Source organism: Squalius cephalus (genome assembly GCF_949319135.1).
Source record: "Squalius cephalus genome assembly, chromosome: 7".
Lineage (NCBI taxonomy): Eukaryota > Metazoa > Chordata > Actinopteri > Cypriniformes > Leuciscidae > Squalius > Squalius cephalus.
In genome coordinates this window covers 42056541-42078703 of record NC_137128.1, presented here as the reverse complement: position 1 = coordinate 42078703, position 22163 = coordinate 42056541, and the positions used below count along the sequence as shown (strand labels likewise).

General features: G+C 34.5%; 1 protein-coding gene across 5 annotated transcripts; it reads right to left on the bottom strand.

Moving 5' to 3' along the window:
• Positions 1–1594: 1594 nt before the first annotated feature.
• On the bottom strand, positions 1595–20982 carry sh3gl1a (SH3-domain GRB2-like 1a). 5 transcript variants are annotated; one of them, XR_013821923.1, is made up of 11 exons: positions 20757–20981; positions 14497–14565; positions 12844–12916; positions 11050–11193; positions 10628–10761; positions 9933–10091; positions 7712–7815; positions 7378–7505; positions 5992–6036; positions 3612–4186; positions 1595–1892 (listed from the first exon to the last, which is right to left on the bottom strand). XR_013821923.1 is itself a non-coding variant. In XM_079877685.1 (10 exons), exons 1-10 carry the CDS (start codon positions 20799–20801, stop codon positions 3993–3995), a joined length of 1095 nt encoding a protein of 364 aa, XP_079733811.1. In that variant the 5' UTR covers positions 20802–20981; the 3' UTR covers positions 1595–3992. The 5 variants fall into 5 exon arrangements, 2 of the variants coding, with proteins under 2 accessions (XP_079733811.1, XP_079733812.1); XR_013821924.1 differs by having other exon boundaries at positions 3777–4186; XR_013821922.1 differs by lacking the exon at positions 5992–6036 and having other exon boundaries at positions 20757–20982.
• Between the last annotated feature and the right edge of the window lie 1181 nt (positions 20983–22163).

The following is a 22163-nucleotide window of genomic DNA, read 5'->3' as shown; positions in this document are numbered from 1 at the left end:
GCTTCTAGCAAATAAGTTCTTTGCTCTACCCAGTTAACAAATGAATACCAAATTATTTAATAAACCATATTTATTATTATTATTATTACCATTTTCATTTTAAAGCCTAAATTATTTCATATTTAATTTAATTCATTATATTTTAACTGCATTTTTAATACGAATACGAGTTCAAAAGTTTGGGATATGTAAAATTTGTATGTTTTTAGAACAGAAATCTCTTCTGCTCACCAAGGCTGCATTTATTTGATCAAAAATACAGTAAAAACAGGAATATTGTGAAATATTATTACAATTAAAAAATAACTTTTCTATTTGGATATATTTTAAAATGTGATTTATTCCTGTAATCAAAGCTGATTTTCAGCATCATTACTCCAGTCTTCAGTGTGACATGATCCTTCAGAAATCATTCTAATTTTCAGAATTCTTTGATAAATAGAAAGTTCAAAGGAACAGCATCTATTTGAAATATAATTTCTTTTTTTGTAAAATTATAAATGTCTTAACTGTCACTTTTGATCAATTTAATACATCCTTGCTTTTAATAGTAAAAAATATTTGTTTTTCCCAGATAAATTCTTGCTGACCCCAAACTTTTGAATGGTAGTGTATAATGTTACAAAAGCTTTCTATATTTCAGATAAATGCTGTTCTTTTTTAACTTTCTATTCATCAAAGAATCCTGAAAAAAAAAACCACACAGCTGTTTTCAACATTGATAACGATAAGACATGTTTCTTAAGCAGCAAATCATCATATTAGAATGATTTCTGAAGGATCATGTCACACTGAAGACTGGAGTAATGATGCTGAATATTCAGCTTTAATCACAGGAATAAATTACATTTATAAATATATTCAAATAGAAAATGGTTATTTTAAAATGTAATAACATTAGACAATATTACTGTTTTTACTGACCTAAAGAAAACACAGACAGCTATAGTTTCCACCTTTATTTAAAATGAAAAATATACAATGTTCCCTGCACATTTTTACAACAAAACATAAAATCACAAATGGATTACGCAGGAAATACTGATTCAAAGAAGCATTCTTTCTGAAACACTTTCTCAAACACATGACTCTCGCAAAACTTGAGGCCTAACGATGTTTACCAGGGACAATAAGAGGCACAAGCAAGGTTTTCCATTACATATAATACATGCTACCCATAATACAATATTACTTTTAAATGTAGTGTGAGCAACATCAGAAAGCATGTAATATGCTGAGTAGGAAGCAGCGTTGAGAAACGTGCAAGCTAATATAGGGTTAACTAAGAGCAAGACTGAACCTGATACAAATCTAGAATCTCTCACCCCAGACACAAAGACGCAAAGTAATGTGTTTATTCAGGACTTTACAAAAGATGGTCACAATAATTGTTTCGGGGTTACCTGACTTGCATGAAATCAGATTCGCTGACTAATTCAAATGTAATCACACATGTAAAAGAGAAAGAGGTGCTGACGGGATCTTTAGCAGCTCAAATCATTTTTTTTGCCTTCTATTTCTTTCTGAACACACGGTGGTACGTTCACGCATTGACATATTACTGCATTATGATGCAAAACAATGCTCTGAATCAGTTCTGATTTACTACAGTAACTCTGGACAGATCTGGAATCAGTTTTCAATGGACACAGACTCCAGTTTACAGGCCCTCTCGTCGTGATTCCAGCGACCGTTTGGGGTTAAAAAGAAATCTAAAATATGATCAATAAGAATATGCCCTGAAAATGCTGGATAATCTAAACCGGTCCAGTCTCTCCATTTGGCATGTTGTTGAAAGATACAATCTAAAACTCTACTGAGCATCATTGTCATCCTAAGAATGTCCTTTACATAAAGTGGAGGTATTTAATTGCATTTGTTCTACAGAGGCCCTGAAGGGACATGGTGATGGAAAATGATACGAGATGGGAGGAAAGATCATACGTCAATGCTTTTGCGCTCTCTCGCGAAGGTTTTGCATTCCTCAGAGAGACTGTGATCGCTGTGTCTTGGGGGAATGCACAAGTTTTGCGAGGGAAATCTATTTTTTCCACCACCATGTCCCTTTAAGGCCTCCGTAGCCGTCTAACTACGACTTGACATTTGCAGTGATTATAGACTATATCTTCAAAATCATAAAGTATTCTACAAACGGTTTAATAATATCATTATTGTAATGAAAAGACTAACATAAAATCCACAAAGACTTTAAATACAAAGATACGTTATGTAAACATTTGCTTGGTACAGTTTATCCACGCCGACATTAACACTCGCGAGCAAAACTGTTTATAAATCCATTCTTAAGTCAACACTTTGTGCAAGAATGTTTTTACCGAGAAATTTGCTCTGTGCATGTAGAATAATATGAACAAGTCCCTTATGAGTTCAGCTGTACGGTAGGCCTAAAGCAAACATACCTTTCCCTGAGAGACAGAAACTGAACCAGGGTTAGCTAGAGGGAACTTCTGAATTCCCTCTTCGAGAAAGGGAAATGAAATTAAAGCTGTATAAACCCAGAAGACAAACAATCTGGGCTTAAAAACAGAATCACAAAAAGTGCTTCACACAATTCATTTCCTTTTTCAAGAACCCGTCATCCCCGTGGAGCTGTAATATCTGTAATCAGAGGGATTTCATAAACCACAGCACTAACGCTACGAGGTTTAGTTGTGCGGTAACACCAGTACAGTGCGGAAGATGATTTGTAAAGGTTCCTTTTTCCATAGAAAAGATTAGGAGGTGGAATCATGTGTAAAAAGAAGAAAAGAAAAGCAATAAAAAGCAAAAAGTGATTGTTGTCTACATAAGCACAAACCAGTACTTCTGGTTCATCAAACAGCTGGATTTACCTCATTTACATACTCGTTTAAAAATAGAATTTGGAAGCAGGAAGTGAGGATTTATAGGAAAAGTTTTCTATAATTAATTACTCACCCTCATGTCCTTCCAAAACCTCATGACTTTTCAATATAATGAAACTGAATGTGTTTGGAGGGTGAGGGTGAAACTTCATTTCTATTTTTAGCTGAATCTACCTCTGTTAATGCTCATGCATAGACAGTTTGGTTTTTCTGAATTTACTAATGACCTCTTTTTGTTTAGCATGAACATAACATAACATTAAACTCATTAATGCACATCTCAAATGAACTCCGTATTTAAAGGGATAGTTCACCCAAAATTGAAAATTCTATCATCATTTGCTCACCCTCATGTTGTTTCAAACCTGTATGAGTTTCTTTCTCCTGCTGAACACAAAATAAGATATTTTGAAGAATGTCGGAAACCCATAATTTGATGGGCCTCATTGATTCCATAGTATTTTGTATCATAGCAGATGAAAGAAATTCACAGGTTTGGAACAACTTTTAATTTTTTGGGTGTACTATCCCTTTAAGATAAATAAAATAAACCCAGTACAACTAAAGCCAATGGGAAAGGGTTAGTTCATCTTTCATGTGAATCAAACAAATTACCATGACCATAACAATTGCATTATGAAGTATAAAATAAGTTCTATTCTTATAGCTGAGCTTTTCACCGGTCAGAAAGAGCTGTTCCCTGATTGACCGGCAGCTCATTCGTGGCCACTAGAGGTCAGTGATTACCAACAAGAGACATTTCTTATACAGTAAAGATGCAGCTGAGTGCATTTGTAAGCAAGTAACATCATTATAGGAAACTGATATGAAAATAATATCCATTTGACTCTAGAATGAACACTCCCAAAACGGATTTATCTTTAACATACTTCTCAATGATGTTTATTGTACTTTAGGGAATGGTAGTGTTATACTAAGATGAATTACAAAGCTGGACCTCAACCCTAAGTAACAAATACCCAGACACATACAGTAACTCTTTCAGGAGGTCAAAGTGCTCACAGTGAAATACAAGTCACAAAATTTCCCCTTTTTTTCCCTGTCTGTCTGTACCTGATATTGCACTTTCTCGTGCTGTTGTATGTGTGTGTGTGTGAGTGTGTGTGATCAGTGCCGCAGGGGCACCATCACCTCCACGTAGTTACAGGGGAACAGTCCCGCCTGTCCGCGCAGGCTTCCCTCGTACCAGTTCTCGTCGATCTGATTGGTCAGCGTGATGACGTCGCCCTCGTTGAAGCCAAGCTCTCCTTCGTTCTCAGGATCAAAGTCGTACAGAGCCTTGCAGCACGGCTGATCTGTCGCTATGGAGACCACAGAGAGGATAAAAGGTGGAGATACACAGAGAGGGAAAAAAAAAAAAAAAGAGGAAAAGTCAATGGAAAGATTAAAACATTTACAGAGAAAAAACAAACAGTGGACTGATTTTTGTAAGAACAGATGTAGTGGTAAGAACTGCTATTTATGAGAGTGTACGGTACAAATTAGGGATTTAAAAAAAATTAAAATAAATAAAATGAATGCTATTTTTTAAAATAAATTATTAGCAAAACTCTTTATTTTATTAAGTTTTGCACCCGTTACATAATATTTTTAAAACACAGCTTTGTGCATTGTTAAATCTAACAATTCTAGCAATAAACATTAAGTAATCTTAATTCTACGTTAAATAAAAGGTTAAATAATAGATAAATATAAATAAATAATAAACAATAAATTAATCATTTTCTTAATTCAAGCAGTAAACATCATGTAATCTTAACAACAGAATATCCATAATAATGAAATTCTAGGTTAATAATAATAATAATAATAATAATAAAAGATTGTAATAAAATATGAATCATTTATAAAAATAATACAATTAATAAAAAAGTCTGTCTATCTATCTATCTATCTATCTATCTATCTATCTATCTATCTATCTATCTATCTATCTATCTATCTATCTATCTATCCATCTATCTGCACACACAGTGTATATATACATACACAACATTAATAATATTTATAAATATATAATAATTATATATAAATTATAAATGCTAATAAATATAATAAAAAAACTAAAATGGTATCAAGGTTGAATTCTTGGTTTGTAATTATTAATAAACCTATATTTCCTATTAATTATAGAATGTTTTTGCTTGATTTTTCTTACACTAATCTAGGCATTAGAGTTGAATGCTTGACTAATGCAGTCAACACTAAAATGTCTGTAAAAATGGCTTGTTTTAAACTAGCTTCTTTCCAAACTGGTAATGTTATGTTAGTTAAAAGGTTATCTAACATAAATAATAGTTCTCTCTTCAACAAACCAGGGATTGGATCTTTATCAAAGAAGAAAATAGAGAGAGACAGCAATTTGTACACAACTTGTGGAAAGTGCTAATAAAAAAGAAATAAAAACTTTTTAATGAAAACTGACATACACCAACATATTTAGCATTTTAGGCACATGCACAACAACTTTCATGTGAAGGTGTGCCTCAAGAAAGTGAAATAAATAGATAGATTTATCAAAGAAAAAGGACAGTTCTGCCACCTCCAGGCCACAAAAGGATCAATAGTAGTTCTCAAGCAATCCAAACCCACCGCACGCAAGAATACACTCATTACACATTATGCCAAACTCTGTTGGAATCACAGCGAATTGAGGCGCGTGTGCTGCCTATGTAGTGCATTACAAATCAATCACTTATAAGTTCCATTTAGGTTTGGATGCTGCTTTAGAAGAAACCCTATGTAGACAGCAGACAGTGAGGCAGATCACTATGTTTAAACAGCTTGTTTGTGTATGTGTGAGATGTTCAAAAACTGTTGATGCAAGTTTTAAGAAATAACTCATTCTTGAGCTAAAAAGCTCCCCGTTGGATAATTCAACATGTGGCAGATTGATCACGCTTTTGATGAAGGGAAAAAAAATGTGTCACAAATCTCATTTACATGAGTGAACTGTCTGTGCTCATCACGGGTTTGTTATATGTGGGAGTGTATTTAGCAGGAGGGTGACACACCGCTCGTTTTCAATAGGAATTGAGGCTGGGAAAAGTCTGGCATAGAATAAAAGCCCTTCACCATGTCAAGTGTGTGCTTGCGTGTGACTCACAATTACGTTTTTGGCGTGAAGATGTCCTGTTAAAGGAGGGGGCCGCTGACGTAAAAGAAAAACAATAGTCAGTCTCTGCGTGGCTACACACACACACACACACACAGAAAACCAACTGGCACAGGCATCAAATGCTCACATCCATCCACACGAACACAAAGCATGATGACTGTGATTTTATTCCTAGATGACCTTCTGCACATTGTGACATTTGCTAAAATATGCTGTATACAACAGAGCACTGAGAGAAATACTGTATCCCACAATTCCAGTGTTGTTGTTAGCCAAAACAAAAATCGTTTTTAGTTATTGAAATAAAGCCGAATTAAAATAAAAAATATATGATGAAAATCTAAAAATTATATTATAATTATTAGAAATGAATAAGTTGAAGTACTACAATTACTAAAACTGAAATAAAAATAAATACAAAATAAAATCCTAAACTTAAAATACTCAAACAATAGAAATGTCGATTTGGCAACTAACTGAAATAAATAAGTTGAAGTACTACAATTACTAAAACTGAAATACAAATAAATTAAATCTAAATAGAAATATTAAAACAAAACAAAAAAATTACAAAAGCACATAACAAAATTACTAAAACTCAAATTAAAATTAAAGCAGAAAATATCATTCAAAATATTAATAAATACTATAATGAGGTGTCTGATTGAGCAATTTAAAGTAGTTTTCATTATTTTTTTCAGCATATGACTCAATTTCTATGAGAAATAAGCATTGTAGTCAATAAATATTTGCTTGGCTATGACTAAATCTCATTTAAATGTTTTCTTGAGACATGACTTTATAGTGCCTTGGTAGGCAGCTTGAAACCTCAGACAGTCTGTTTCCTTAGAAGGTTCCATTATACACAAAAGCTAGTTATTGACTGTCTGGGCAGCCAGGCTGGTGTAGGTTTTGGACAGCCAACATTTTTAAATACGAAGTATTACGCGGCCTCTGTACAGCATGTAGTGTTCCATCTTGTGCAGTATGTGGAGCTTTTGGTTACATGAATGGATGAATTTAATCAATTAGACTGATTTCAATGAGCCATCGGTCTTGGTTAAAATGATTTTCGGAAGATTTTTCAAAAGCTCTATGTGTGAGCAAAAGCCACTTTGATATAGGAAATTGCATGATTAACTTTTCCTGAAGGTAGGTCTTTCTTTTTCTCACATAATGGCTTTCCGTGTTTCATTTCAACCATTATTATCATTCAGATTGTGACTCCCTGAAGAAATCAAGTTTAAATCAAATCTAGTCCACCTCAAAAATGCAGTTAAATTTACAGTAAAGGCTGCATGTGTGAAAGCACATTGGCTGTGTGTTGAATCATGTTTTTATGAAGCCTTATGTAAATGAACAGGACAAGCTCACCTGAGGATGGGTACGAGGACGACGCAGCGGACGAATTCCAGCCTCCGTTAGAGTCTTCTGGATAATCAAAACTGGGTCTGGACACAGGCATCCGTTTCTGGCGCGGCTGAGACTGGGCCTTGTTTACTCTACAGAACACAAGCAAACATGAACATAAATTCATGCAAACACAAACACACACAGGTTGCAACCAGGTAGACCATGTATCAGGGCCAGGGACTGAAACACTTGGGTCAAATGGGTACATGGTACATATCAAATGGGTTTGGAAGGAATTTTAATTTATGTCATGAAGAAAGATACTCCGGTGGAATGATGGATGTTCATCTCTAACCTTTCTCTCATCCTCCCTGCCAGCTCCTCCAGGACCTCCATAGACTGTTTGTGAAACTGCAGCTGAGACTCGACCAGAGCTGCGAGCTGACTCACCTGCTCCACCTACAAACACACAGACACACATTCAAAGCATGAAAAGATGTTATTGCTTTAGAAAAAAGAGCTGCAATCTGTAAGCTAAATAAAAAAACAATCAGTATTTTTGTCTTCTATAAATATCTAAACATCCTTGAAACTAAATTAAATTTCTTCAGAAGCAAAATTACATGTGATAAAGAGGTTTTCAGGTAATGTATCTCAATTACCAAGTTTATTTTTCTTTACAGCATTGGTAAACAAATTTTTTTTTCTTGTTTTTAGCATGGATTTTTTATGAAAAAACAATCGGGACACTACATTCCTGTGGCATTTCACAGCGTGCTTCACTCAATTAAAATTAATGTTAAAACTAAACTTGCGTCACTCAATTAAGTATTGTGATACAAGAAATAAAATCATAATATGCACATGGAAACACCTGGAAAGAGCTTTATATGCAAATCAAATCATAGAATTGAGTGTTATGAAATGAAGATGTGACGGTGAACAATCCTATGATGACCTAATTGACTCATACATCAGTTTAATGTCATACATCTGGGCCAGTTGAATAATCATAGCCGTTAAGTTAAGACTGTGTCTTGAGGACTTGTCTGATCAACTTTTTTTGTAACTGACTTAAATTTATGACCAGTCTTAAAGAAAAAAATATCATATTAAAATGTCAAATATCATTGGACTGCATGACTGTATATTCATGTACTATTGTATTTGGATGGCACTCGCATGGCACACTGAGAAACTTTTTGTTAGCTGACATCAATAACTGTTTAATTACAGGCCCGTGCTTAAGATCGATGTGGCAAAGAATCAGAAATATCCCGAAGTTTTCTCTGGGCTGCAGTCCAGTGTCGATAAAAACAGACTGATAAATGTGTTGGCTCAGCAGACTGTGTGGAAAATATCCAGCACTCATTGATGTGGATCACTGTAGCAACATTACAACGATATGACACTGGATGGTACTGGACTATAAAAGCTTTCCAATAGGGGATCATTTGATTTTTAGTAGTATTTTCTAAGGCAAGCATCACTCGGGATTAGTGAAATTTTATTTCAGCATGAAACCCGTCCTGCACTGCTATGAATGATTCCTCAAATCGTGCGGCTTATTAGGAGAGATGTGCCATTACTTTAAAACTTATGTTGGTTGCACTTTATTTTACAGTACGTGCACTTACATGTACTTACAGTGTACTTACCTAAGAAAGTACTGGGTAATATAAGGTAACTACATGGGTTAAGGGTAGGTTCAGGGTTAATACCTAGTTATTACACAGTTATTGCAATTACTATTATATGTACATAGTATGTACATAGGGAACAGGACTGTAAAATAAAGTGCTACCCTTATGTTTTTGGATGGTAAAACTGAAACTACTGTCTTCCTTTTTTTTTATTTTATTTTTGAACATTTTTAAGGTTTTCCAAAACGGAAAGATAACATTTCAAATTCCAACACATTAGTACCTCAATATTTACATTGCTGTTTTGTTATGGCAGGCACATTTTACTAAACTGATTTGTGACTGATCACCATAAAATACACAGTATGTAATATTGACAGCTAGCAGCTGAAATGGCTACTGCAGTCCAAATTCAAAATATCTGAGGACGTTGTGGGTTGCCAGATTGAGGACAATTGACAATGGAAAGCAACAAGCCGTACACTATAAGTTAATCAGCTAATGTATACGTTTGCTATGTTTTTATTGCTTTCCATGGCAATGCTGTGCTTTTTCCACCAACTGGCAACCCAGGGTGTTGAAATACTATTGGGTAAATTGGCAGTAGACGGGATCAAACAGATCAAAACAAAAACAGACATTTTGACACAGAACGCACATGTCAAAGTAGAATAACTGGGCTGGCTGTAGTATTGTTTTTTAGAGAAACGAGTATTTGAACTTAGCATGTTTCCTAAATCTCAGCAAACATATGATGGTATTTTTATGCTTTAGTACAGGCAAAATTACATACAGCACCTTTAAAGACAGCTAAAAATAAACCACATACATTACTAAGTGTCAAGATTGTCATCACAGTGCAAGGTCCATATATACCATTCTGCACCTTAAAACGAAGAGTTCAGAGACTCTAATAGGGTGAAGTGAGCTTACGTCAGTATCCAGAAGGTTCTGCATGCTGGTTCCAGCTATATCTTTGGACTCTTCGAACTTCTCCACCGCCGCCCTAAGCTCCTCATCCGGAATCTTCCCCTGACGCTTCTTCTTGTAGTCATAATCCAGTCGACGGCCCTCCAGTTTCTTCAGGTGATGCTGAAGTAAAACCAGAGCATATTATTATTATTAACAGAACTACAGGTTTTAAAAGCTAAATTTACACTGATCATTTCTGAAAAATGCTAGTGATACAAAAGTATGCAGAGGTTAGCCAATCATAACAGAGGTAATTTACATGTCTTAAATGTAGAGTAAAAACAATGGGTCAACAAGGGTGGAAAATGACCATGAAAACTAAAGTAAGGCTTTTTGAACTGAAGAAACCTTATCCTTAACTAACTAAGACTTAACATATAGGGAAAAAATTATAAATGATAAAAAGTGCCCTTTGAATCATATTATTGTCTTTCTTATCCCAAAATTCTACATATGAATAAATAATACATTCAATTATTATTATTGTTATGAACTTTTTATAAAATTGTCAGTTATTTTTCATAATAATATGCATTTTTAATAAAAAGATTAATTACAATCCGACACAAGCCCTTTAGCCAATGACTTATGAATTATAGATTTAATCAATAAACTCTGATTTGATTTCAGAGAGCAAATTGATTGCAGTTTTCCACCTGTATGTCTTTAAGGTCCTTGTCGACTATAGTTTGGAAAGGGTCGATGAAGTTCTGTTTGACGTCAATGTCTAGAGAGTCTTTCACTTCTGCCAGTCTCTTCATGGCCTCTCCCATCTCCACTAAAGCACCACCTATAGATCGGGTGTAGAACATGAACAAAAACAACTGAATAAACAAAGAGCAATACAATATGCTTAAACACAGACACTCACGAGGTCTCTAATAATGAGATGCTGAGAATCTAAATAGATTTTTGTTTCATGTTTCGCTGTGTGATTATTATTTTTTTGTCTGATGGTACATTTTACTGTAAAAATAATAATTCATACCTGGGGCAAATAATACGAATGAAACATGCTGTACAGTTTCCCATTACAGTTTTTTTTGTAAATGCTTTTGAGAAAGAACATTCCTCTTACCAAAGTTGGTGTCCTCTCCCAAGTCTCGGCCGTATTTGAGCATACACTCTCCCAGAAGGCCCTCTGCCTGTGGATAACCTGGGCTCTTCACCTGTCCACGCATCTTAGACACGGTGTTCACCATGGTCAGTCTCGCTCTCGATGCTGAGGTACAAGACAGAGAGACAAGCAGGCTTATGAATACAAAGAAGCATACACTGCAAAAAATAAATAAAAAATTTAACTTTGTCTTTTTGTCTTTTTCCACAAATAATATTTAAATATTCTTAAATTTACATGAGAAGTAAAATGACCAGATATAAAGTCTTATTAAAAAAAAAAAAAAAAAAACTTGAGTGATAAAAAAAAAGCTTGTGAAATATATTTTCCTTACCCTACTAATGGCAGATTTTTTTTTCTTGTTTTAAGAATAAACTTTTTCCGAATATCAGAAATACCTGTTTTTTCAGACATTTTGTTTCTCAAGTAAATGTACCTTAATTAAATCAATAAACTTTGATTTGATTTTAAAGAGCAATTGATTGCAGTTTTCCTCCTGTATGTCTTTCAGGTCGTTGACAATTATAGTTTGAAAAGGGTTGATGAAGTGTACTTGACCAAATGACACAAGATACTATATGTCTTGTTTTTTCAAAAAAATATACTTAATTTATACTTAAAACAAGAAAAAACATCTGTCAGTGGGGTAAAAAAATATATACTTAATTCAAAGGGAAAACAAGTTTAATTTTTAAGTCACTTAAGTCTTTATATATTTTGTCGTTTTGCTTCTCAAGTAAATGTAAAATGAGAGTGCCACTATTATGCTTTTTTTGAACATTACCTTTCATGCAGCATATAATATAGCTATTTGTGAATGTAAAAGGTCTGCAAAGTGTACGATAAAGTTATTGTCTCCTAAAAGAAAGAATCGACTCAAAAAAACGAGTCATCAGCAATTCCATTGTAACAATGTAACACATTTGCATAATGCCAGCCTATGGTCTTCATTGGCTGCCAGTGAACAAAGTCTACTTTGACCTGGCCTAAAACACTGTAGTTGAGACTGGAAGAGTTTGGAGTTTGAAGAGTTTGTTGTCGACATGTCAAAAAGACACTGTTTATAGCACTGCAAATCCACTTTGTTGCACTTCAACAGGATGAGGATTCACGCTGGAATTGATACGCTAAAACCGATGCCATCGTTACTTTTCGTGTCATTGGGTGCTTCTCATTTCTTATTTGTGCATCCTTGTTTCCTTCCCTCACTTCCTTTCCTCGCGTCTCAGCTCCAAGGAAAGAAAATGAGGGCAGAGGAATCGAAGGAAATCTTATTTGTACATCGGAATATTCTTGATCACTCGAGAGCCACTTCACAGCCTCATCAGCTGCGCCCCTTATGCTGGTGAAGTTTGATTATTTACGAAATTCATAAATAATAATAATAAAGCAAGATGCCCCATTGAAATATGCATGATTTATGATTCATTTAAACTGCAAAGGAAAAGCATAAATTAAAATGATTGTGACCGATGTGAAGGGGGGGAGGAGAATTTGTATGTGCGTCAGGTTTCTCGACAAGAAAGACTTCCGCATAGTATTTTGGCCTTGAATGCATGTAAACCTATTGTAGGAGACCTCCAAAACAAAATGAAGAACCTTTAAAATAGCATAATAGGGGCACTTTAAGAATGTTTAGATACAGAATGTGCAAAAACATGTCAAAAACATGACAAAAACACTTAACATGTGAAAACTGTATATTGTATTTGACTTTGAATTCAGCACATGGGGAATATTTTGTCCATTTCTCACCTGGGTTGGGCTGCAGGTATTCAGTAGTTTTGCAGAGCACTTCTGATATGGCTTTACTGGTGATGTCAGCCCTCTGTGAAGCACAAAAGTCAGAGTACAGGTGTGTGTCTTTACGTCACACTGTCAACAGAGACCACACACCGACAGCACTCACGGACAAAGAAGTGAGACGGACTTGAAACAATCAGCAGCGGTCACACCTACTGAAACATTCAGAAAGCTGACTGATACCGAGGCATTCCGTGTACTTTACAGTGTGAGCTTGACAGACTGCATTTGTGGTCTGCTGTGGTTTACCACAAAAAATCATGCAAATGACGCACTTCAAAGCAGAAATGTGAAGCTTGTGTTTTTGTTAAAGCTCTTACAGGAATTCCTCAGTAAAAATTTGAGTTATGAGCTGTAAATTTGGCATTTTGAGATGGGGCCACGTCTCTAGGTGAAGGATCTTTTGGTTATTCATTACTGACGGAAATGATGAAGACGTTACACATTCCTGTGGGCGGAAATGGCATTAACCACTTTTTTCGTTTCAGTCTAATGCCAAGTACTATTAAAGCCAGTACTGTCAACATTTAACAAAAAACTCACAATTTCTGAGGATAAAATGGGCAATAATAATGTGAATTTAACATTATATTTGAAAGCCACCATCATAAAACATAAAATGATAAAACCTCTGTGTTTTATTTATCATAGATAGGAAGATAACATAGATAGTTACAAATGTAAAAAAAAATTTAGTTCCAGGTCCTGATGTATAAATGTTGTGTAGGGTTAGGGTTAGGGTCAGGATTTAATAAAGAAACACAGTGAAAAATTAGCACAGAAAATGTGTGGACAGGGCTGACTTTATTGCATATGCATTTGTAGGAGTTTCCCTTTCAGACGCAACATTTATGGGAGGAGAATATTTAAATGAATCATGCAAGGTAATTTACTAAGGTCTGCACTCGTCAATTTACAGGTGTTTGCGCCCTTATTTTCCAGCCAAAAAAGCCCATTTTAAACCAGATGCTAATTTGCACTGCTTTAACTTTCCACTCCCCTTGTTGCTTTTTTTATTTAAATTGACCTCTCATGCTAATTTGCTGTTTAGTAATTCTGCCCCTAAACGTTTAATGTCTAGGCGCATCATAATTCCTCTTTAAACTAAATCGCAGAACTCATGTTCTGATAAAATATTTCTTGCGAGAACAATGATCAGACTTGACTCTGATATTATGTCTACACAAATGGCATTTAGAGTCCATATCTCATATTTTCCTAATGTCTTGTACTGTTAAAAATGGTATCACGTGGATGGGAATATGCATATGGAAATGATATGCAGATGACGTTATGCATAGTAAATCTAGGCATTGTAAGCTCCATATATGCTTATTTCAAGGATATGGAGTGGAGATGCATGTACAATTTTTGTGTGTATGCATACTTTTAGGATGAAATCTACAGAAAGTTTTATACATGAGGCCCCAGAAGTTTTGTGTGCCAGCGAATTGCACCTGATTATTTGTGTAGAGGGTGTTTCTGGCCAATTTTATTGTTGAATTTATTACAATAGTGTTCAGTAAGTAGGAAGAAGGAAGTCTTGATCATATTTAAGAGAACTTGAACATTGCTATCACAATGTGAATGTTAAAAATGTGTTACCTTCTCAAGGTCTTTGAAGTCCTCATCCAGTTTGGTTCCTTCTGCACCTCCCACCTTCTCACTCACCATCTAAAACACATCGGTACAAGGACTTTACATTTTTTTTTACCAAACTAATGATATTTTATATCCCCTAGCCCTAACAATTACAGAAAACATTTAGCATTTTTGATAAAAACTTTATTTTGGTATTGGGCTAATAGAGAATATGATCCTTCAGAAAACATGCATGAGCAACAAAACACATTTATGAGATTGTATGATAAAGTATTCTAATACAAGAAGCATTCATTGGTGTGCAAATATAAAGACAAAGAGATCAGCTCTTAGATCTTACATCTAAATACCTGCTGCACATTCAGTTCACGTTACAGAACGAGCAAGAAAGAGCAATGATGTTTGGCATGTAAGGAACTTAAATGGTTGCCTTTGCGTGTTCACATAAGAACCTTGTTTGTGAACTTTGTCACAAACTCTATAAAATGTCTTTAAAGCACATGCTCATGTGCTTTGGTGCTCATGCGGGCATTACAGGTTTGAGTCTGTGCAATGTTTCCCAATTCCATTCCTGCTCTTTTCCAATTAATTTCTCATCCCTCTGCACTATATTGTATATCCATCGAATTATTATAATCATCTAATGTATAGTATATCCATCTAATAATATCCATCTAAGTAAAAGCTCAAATAAAGTGGCTCAGTTTTAGTGACCACAAGGTGAAAGTCCAATCATTTAAAGACATAGTAATAGCACACCCTCCTCAGCCTTAGCAAACACTTCTAATAACACTTGTGTGTGGAAGAGAGAAAAGAAAAGGGAAGGAAAGAACTTCAGGAATGGACTCTAAGGGCCCCTGTGGAGTTCCCCATCTGAGCCATTCCTGTTGTTCGTCGATGATACTTCCTGCATGGGCGGCACAAACGCTTGTTTCACACAAAAGCACTCCTCCTCAATGAGCTGAACTCTCCAAACACAAACACAGAAAGTATGTGTGGTGTATTGTATTCCAGTAAACAGGAAGCGTTTTGTGAACTGACATCATCCCAAAGGAAAAAAAAATTCAAACAAAACCAAACAGCACAGCCTGGGTGGCAATCCAAGCTAAGAGTTAGGCCTACCCTAAAAAAAAAGTCTTAAGGCTGGAATACATTACATTCCTTCTGTGCATATTTTTTGCCTGACTGTCAGTCTAGATATGTCTAGATCAGGGGTTTCCAAAGTGTGGGGCACGTGCATGTCCGGGGAGGAGCGGCCGGGAATCAAAACAAGTTGTGCTCCAAATTTGAGGTTGAGATCTCAAAACATGAGCTTTCAGTAAGATTTTGTTTGGGCGCAGTACCAAACGTTTCCACAAAATCAAAATCAGGAAAATCATCTCCCATTCATTTCCATTTTTTTTTCACATACCAAGTGCCAAAACTTTTACCAAATTTCATGACATTCCGATGGAACATAAAAAAAAAAAATTTAAAAACACGTAAAATCATTCTGTTAAAAATGACCGAACAGCACCAGAAGTTTTGTAGTGTATTCCAGCTTTTAGTCATCACCATTAATTTGTGAATTATTGTCACTGTTTAGTGCTTGATTATCCGTTCATTTCCATTCAAACGTATATTAAATTAAATTGTTGCGCACATCCCTGGGAGTTAATTAGTTTAGAAACATTACAGTAAAACATTCAAAACTTCTCTCCCTTCTGCTGTACAAATGTTCACAGCTCTTTGAATCTCATTCTCATACTGATCAAATATTGCGCATATCAGTTTGTAAAACACACACCCAGTCTTCAGAGAGAAGGAACACGTGTGCATGCGTGTTTTATTGACAGCCCTTCATACAGTGGCTCTATTGTTTGGCTCTGATCCGCTAGTGGCCTAATATAATTCAGATGTAGGTGTGGACACAGACACTGATCACACAGATCACTTTTCTAGAATATGACGAGTGAAATACAGTTGCACAAAGCTATCCATTTCATATGAATCTCATCTTAAAGTGCTTGTATTCATGTCAAGAAATCAAATCTGAGGTGATACACTTGTGATACACATCAATATGGTTTCATAGTTATGCACCAATACTAACATTTTTGACAAATCTTGATAAACTGATATGATAAATCAACGTTATCAACATATACTGTTACACATATATGACTGCTGATAATATTGCTGATTGATTATCCTTCACTTTATCTGGTGCAACTAATCCATTTAAAAAGATTAAATACTTCTGTGAAGAAAATCATACATACAAGCACAATTTATATTTGTCAGTAAAACTAACTTCAAGCATTTAAGGTTTCGAAAGAGGTTTAGATCGAAATCTAAACAGGAAAATGTACTTCTCCTCACATCATCTTTATCAGATTGATACTGACAATTTAAAATAAACACCCTAAATTTACACGCCAATATTCAATCCACTGTAAGGTTTAGGTTTAAAAACATTTTCATAATGCTGCATGCTTAGATATGAAAGGGAAGTCATATGGTTTGCATAATTATCTCTTCCCTAAAGCAAATCTGACAACTTGGTTTCTAGCGTGGAACATCAGGCATCAGCTTTACACAAGACAATACAATAGGAAATGGCCTACACAACTTAGCCCACATGGAAACACAATTTAGTTAAAAACTCTCCAGTATAACAATACAAGAGATGTCGGTGCAATAAACACTTCTCTTGTAACCCTGTAAATGCCACCTAGAACAAAAAAGAGCAGGTGATAAAGAAAGTAAAGAGAGAGGGAGGGAAAAGACTGAAAGAAAACACCTGCTCTTGGTGGGCAGGTTCTGTACTTACTGTGAACAAGAATCCAGTCTGACAACTAAACTAAACACTGAATTCATCAGTTCACACACCTCTTATAAATCTTTCACACAAATATAGTTTGTGTGCAGTGATCTCTATTGCACACCAAAATGCTCATTTTTTACATCTGAGATTGATTATTCAATCCACCAGTTTAAAATCGCTGTCTGCGGAGGATGTGATAACGTCTTTGCCGCTAGAATAAATCGTTAACAGTGGGACAACTGGCAATATTGGTATCTGCAAACAAAGGACAGCATACTAGCATTCAGTCTGCAATATTTTTAATTGTCTACTGATGGACATCTAGCTGTAAACCCTAATGGTTAAAAATTAATTGGTTTGAGTAAGGTAAACTTAAACAAATTAGTTCAATCAAATTAAATTTTATGAGTATTTAGAAATTTCTTTTTCATTTGAGTTCACAAAACTGACACGTTTTAAGTAATCAGAATTGATTCATCGTTATGAGTTTCATGAACTTGTTTCATTTAATTTAGACAAACTTAAATTTATCTGAAAATGGGCTGGGATTTCTATTCGCAGCATGCTTTGCCATGACACTCGAAAGGGAGAGTAAATGCTAAAATTAAGTGTTATTGTTATATAATGTTGTTTTGTGCAAGATTATGTTAAGTGGAAGATTTATAGCGTTTAATGTTTGTTTAGCTATGCTAATTTAGAAGAGTTTCTGTTGGGGGGGGGGGGGGGGGGGGTAAAATGAGTGGAGCATGAGCTTAGTTTGGGAACAGATAAGTATTAAATGTTCTATATTGCCATTCTCATTCAGATATTGTCATGCTATGTTAACGCTATCAAAGCACTGTGTTTAACAATTAGCAAGATATATCAGCATTTACTGAATTAGCTAGTTATGTCTAGATATGTTTCCACTTCTAAAAATATTTAAATTGAGATTACATGATAAATTTGTTAAATGTATGAATTATCTTATAGTTTAAGCTAATTATTTAAATTAAAATATTTCAAGTTAAGAGCAATTAAAATGTTTAAGTACAAAATAGAAATCTGCCAGTTCTGCCTAAACCTTGAATTTCTTAACTCAAATTTTTTATGTAATTGATTACCTCAATTGCATTACTTATTCGGGTTTACAGTGCATCATATCTTGCAGTTTTACTTTTAAGACAACATGTCAAGTTAAATCTGTTCAACTTTTGAGACTACATTCTTATCAATTTCAAACGGTGACATAACATCAAGATGGAATGTGCTTTCTGTAAAGACAGACACAAGCCAGTAAGGAAAAAGTTAACTAATGACTTAGTCTTTAGTAAGTATGAACATCAAGAAATTCAGCATTTTCAGTGTTTATTGTAATAATAAGGCTCAGTGACTGTAAGACATCCCATCTGACATTAAGATGCTTTCACCTGATTTGCAACATGTAGGTGCACGCTAGACTTGTTTTGCTAGAACAAAAAGGGTGAAGGAATGTTAGACTGGCTGAGGCCAAAAACTTCAAGCGAATGTCTGAAATTGCAAGTGTTTTATAAACAGGCTTCATTCTGATTAAATGCATGACTGTGTTGGAGTACATGGATTAAAAACTAATCCAGCCAAAAAAAAAGAGATATCATCTGAGAATCTCATTCAAAATCACTTTCTTTATCTGCCTGGCGTGGACTTAAACCACTAGATTCACAAGTATCTGAAAAAGGTTTTTTATCAATCACACAATGAAATAAAGCAGCATTATTAACACAGAATAGAAAATAACTGAGGTGATTTGATTCAACTGCATCTTTAGTCATAACTTTCTACGAGGTACTTACATTGCAAATGTTTGGGAAAATGGTGGGCAAAGAAATAATGGAATGAAACAGGAATGCAAAGAAACAAGGATCTATGATATTATATAATGATATATTGAAAATCATTTAAACATTATAGCAGTATTTGTTACTGCCTATTATTTATTCTTGAATACCGTATAAATCATCATATTGCAGTATTTTTTTAGTGTAATACAGTAAAACACAAAAAAAGTAAAAGGTGCATCATGGTAATGATGATTAGGTTTTTTTTTTTTTTTTTTTTTTTGCATTATACAGTAAAGAGAATTAGAGGGTAAAATATGCATAATCATCATGCGAATCACATTGAAAACATTGCAATAGTCGTAAAAACCCTTAATTTTGTTTATGCAAAATAGAACTTCTTATACTTTTCCTCTTGACTGTGACCTGGACATTTTTTCATACAGTATAAAGGATAAATATGTTTTCTCCACACATTACTGATAAACATTGTATGCATCACCTGCAGACAGCTCCTTAGTGCACATCAGCTAAATAAAGTAGCCTACACGTGCTTCCAACTCAAAATACACAGCATATTCGTTTCATCTGAACTGTTAACCACATGTTATCATGGCCATGCAAAAAAACATGTGTTGCAATGTTTTATGATCCTTCCTGTGCATTAACAGTCAGCAACCTGTTAACTCTTTGATTGTGTCATATGAATACTTAACTATAAAATCTAGATATAGTAAAATATTTAAAGGTCTAACTTTATAAACTTGATTTGGAATTATATGAGCTTGGTTTATTCATAAAGTGCTTCTATGGCTATAACATTTCTACTGGGTGACAAATCTATTTAGGCTACTTCAAAAAGTTTCAAATTTTATACAGAAATCTAATACAAACTTATAAAAAAAAACGTATAAAAAAAAAAAAAATATATATATATATATGAAGAGTTCAGATGCAAAAGCCTCTAAGTGCCATCTGAAATTTTCTTCTAGAATGATCATTTTTATCAAGCTCGTATATATAAGTTCAGTAATTTCACTTAAATGACAATTAATAATTAATTTTCATTGCCATTTAAGTGAAATTACTGAACTTAAATATACAAGCTTGATAGAAATTACCATTCTAGAAGAAAATTTCAGATGGCACTTAGAGGCTTTTGCATCTGAACTCTTCATATATATATATATATATATATATATATATATATATATATATATATATATATATATATATATAATTTTTATATATATTAACAACCTGAAACAAAATGTTTATATATTATACACTTGTTGATGACTTGAGAAAAGTGTCCCAATCAACCTGAATACACACACACACACACACACACACACACACACACACACACGCATACAACTAAATTCCCACGAAGTGTCTCTCAAAATGTAGGCTACTGCCTACCCAGACGCGTTCAAAACGCACTTGTGATCGCCAAATATGCTGTCTATGTAGGGGGCTCACTATAGCCAGGCTTTAACTTTTACTTCACCACAGCAGAGAAGACCCCGAATGAAATAATTCAAACAAGTTGAACAGACACCACAAATGTTTCTTTATAACTTACGGTATAACGTTATTGTTTGTTTACTGTTGTATCTGTAAGTGTATGCTCGTGCACCAGTTGACGTGGAAACACTCACCTGACTCGCTTTATAAAACTGTTTCTTCAGTCCGGCAACAGACATCTTTGCGTCGGATCCTTTCGCTTTGACAAATATAGATGTTATTTAATTCCCCCAATATTTAAAAATGAAACTGTAGGCGTATGGAGCTGTGAAAAAAACTTTCACCGAATCACAACTTCTTCTTCCTGCTCGGCCAGAGTTTGAACCTATAGTGAGTGCACGTCACACTGCGACGCGACGCACGCAACTAGAACGATCCCATACACGCGTCGCGTATAATAAGAGAGTTCTGATTTGTCAACTGGTTGCCGACGTCAGGATTCCCATCGCTCGCATTGCACCGTTTCTGAAACATAAAAACAATAACAAAACAAAAACATGTGACTTTCTTCTAAGTTCATTTTGTGATGTATTACTATTACGTGTTTTATATTACTGCACATGTACTTTGTTGTATCTCTGGCAATAGAAATTAATTATTATGGAAGCACAACTACCTCAGAGCCAGAAATAGAAACTCTCCAACTTCCGGGTTTAACTTTCGTCTGTGAAAAGTTTATGTTTATGTTTACCACACTTAATACATTATGGACCGGTTTCACAGACAAGGCTCAGATTAAGCCATGAGTAGGCCTTCATTCAATTAGGACATTTAAGTAGCTTTTATGAACGTTTCTTAGAAGAGAAAAAAAAACATACTGGTGTAGGCTACATCTTTTGAGACAAAACATTGACAAGTTGCTTTCATTTAAAACAGCTCAAACATCCATTTTAATCTGGAACTTAATTAAGCCTCGTCTGTGAAACCGGCCATAAGTTTGTTATAGGCCTACATGTGTTTACTAAAAGCAGCAGTCAGCATGAATTCACAAAAATCCATACATTTACACATTTTTAAAAAAAAAAACCTGTAACAACCTGAAACAAAATGTTTATATATTTATACACTTTTTGAAGACTTGGGAAAATTGTCCCAATCAACCTGAATTCACCCTATTTATATATCACCCTGTATTTAATATCTTAACTATTGCATATATATATATATATATATATATATGAATTGATAACTCAGTGAAGTAGACAAATTACAAGGGACAACAATTCTTTTTAAAGAATAAGATCCATCTTTAGTTTTTATTTGCTTTTTTTCATTTAGTCATATTCTGTGTCTAATAATTCAGACTGAAAGAACCTGTAATAGTACATCAGCAGAAAGAGGAAAGGTTTTTGACACTTTGTGATTGACATTCACAAAAATATATATATATATTTAAATATAGCTACAGGACACAGTGATCAAGAATACGGGTCTCCTATTCGGTGCAAAGTGTGTGTGTGTGTAGTCGGCAGAGGATACTGGTGAGACAGACACCAGCTATCTCCCTGAGAATAAATCTTTTTTGTGTGTGAAACACACAG

Bases quoted from the DNA above. Each gene is read 5' to 3' on its own strand.
- sh3gl1a (XM_079877685.1), bottom strand. From the start codon at position 20,801: ATGTCTGTTGCCGGACTGAAGAAACAGTTTTATAAAGCGAGTCAG. The intron at 10,092-10,627 runs GTGGAAAACTGC...GTTTTACTTCAG, and splicing joins AGGACCTTAAAGACATACAG to CATCACCTGAAGAAACTGGA. The intron at 7,506-7,711 runs GTTAGAGATGAA...TGTGTTCTGTAG, and splicing joins GCAGGGAGGATGAGAGAAAG to AGTAAACAAGGCCCAGTCTC.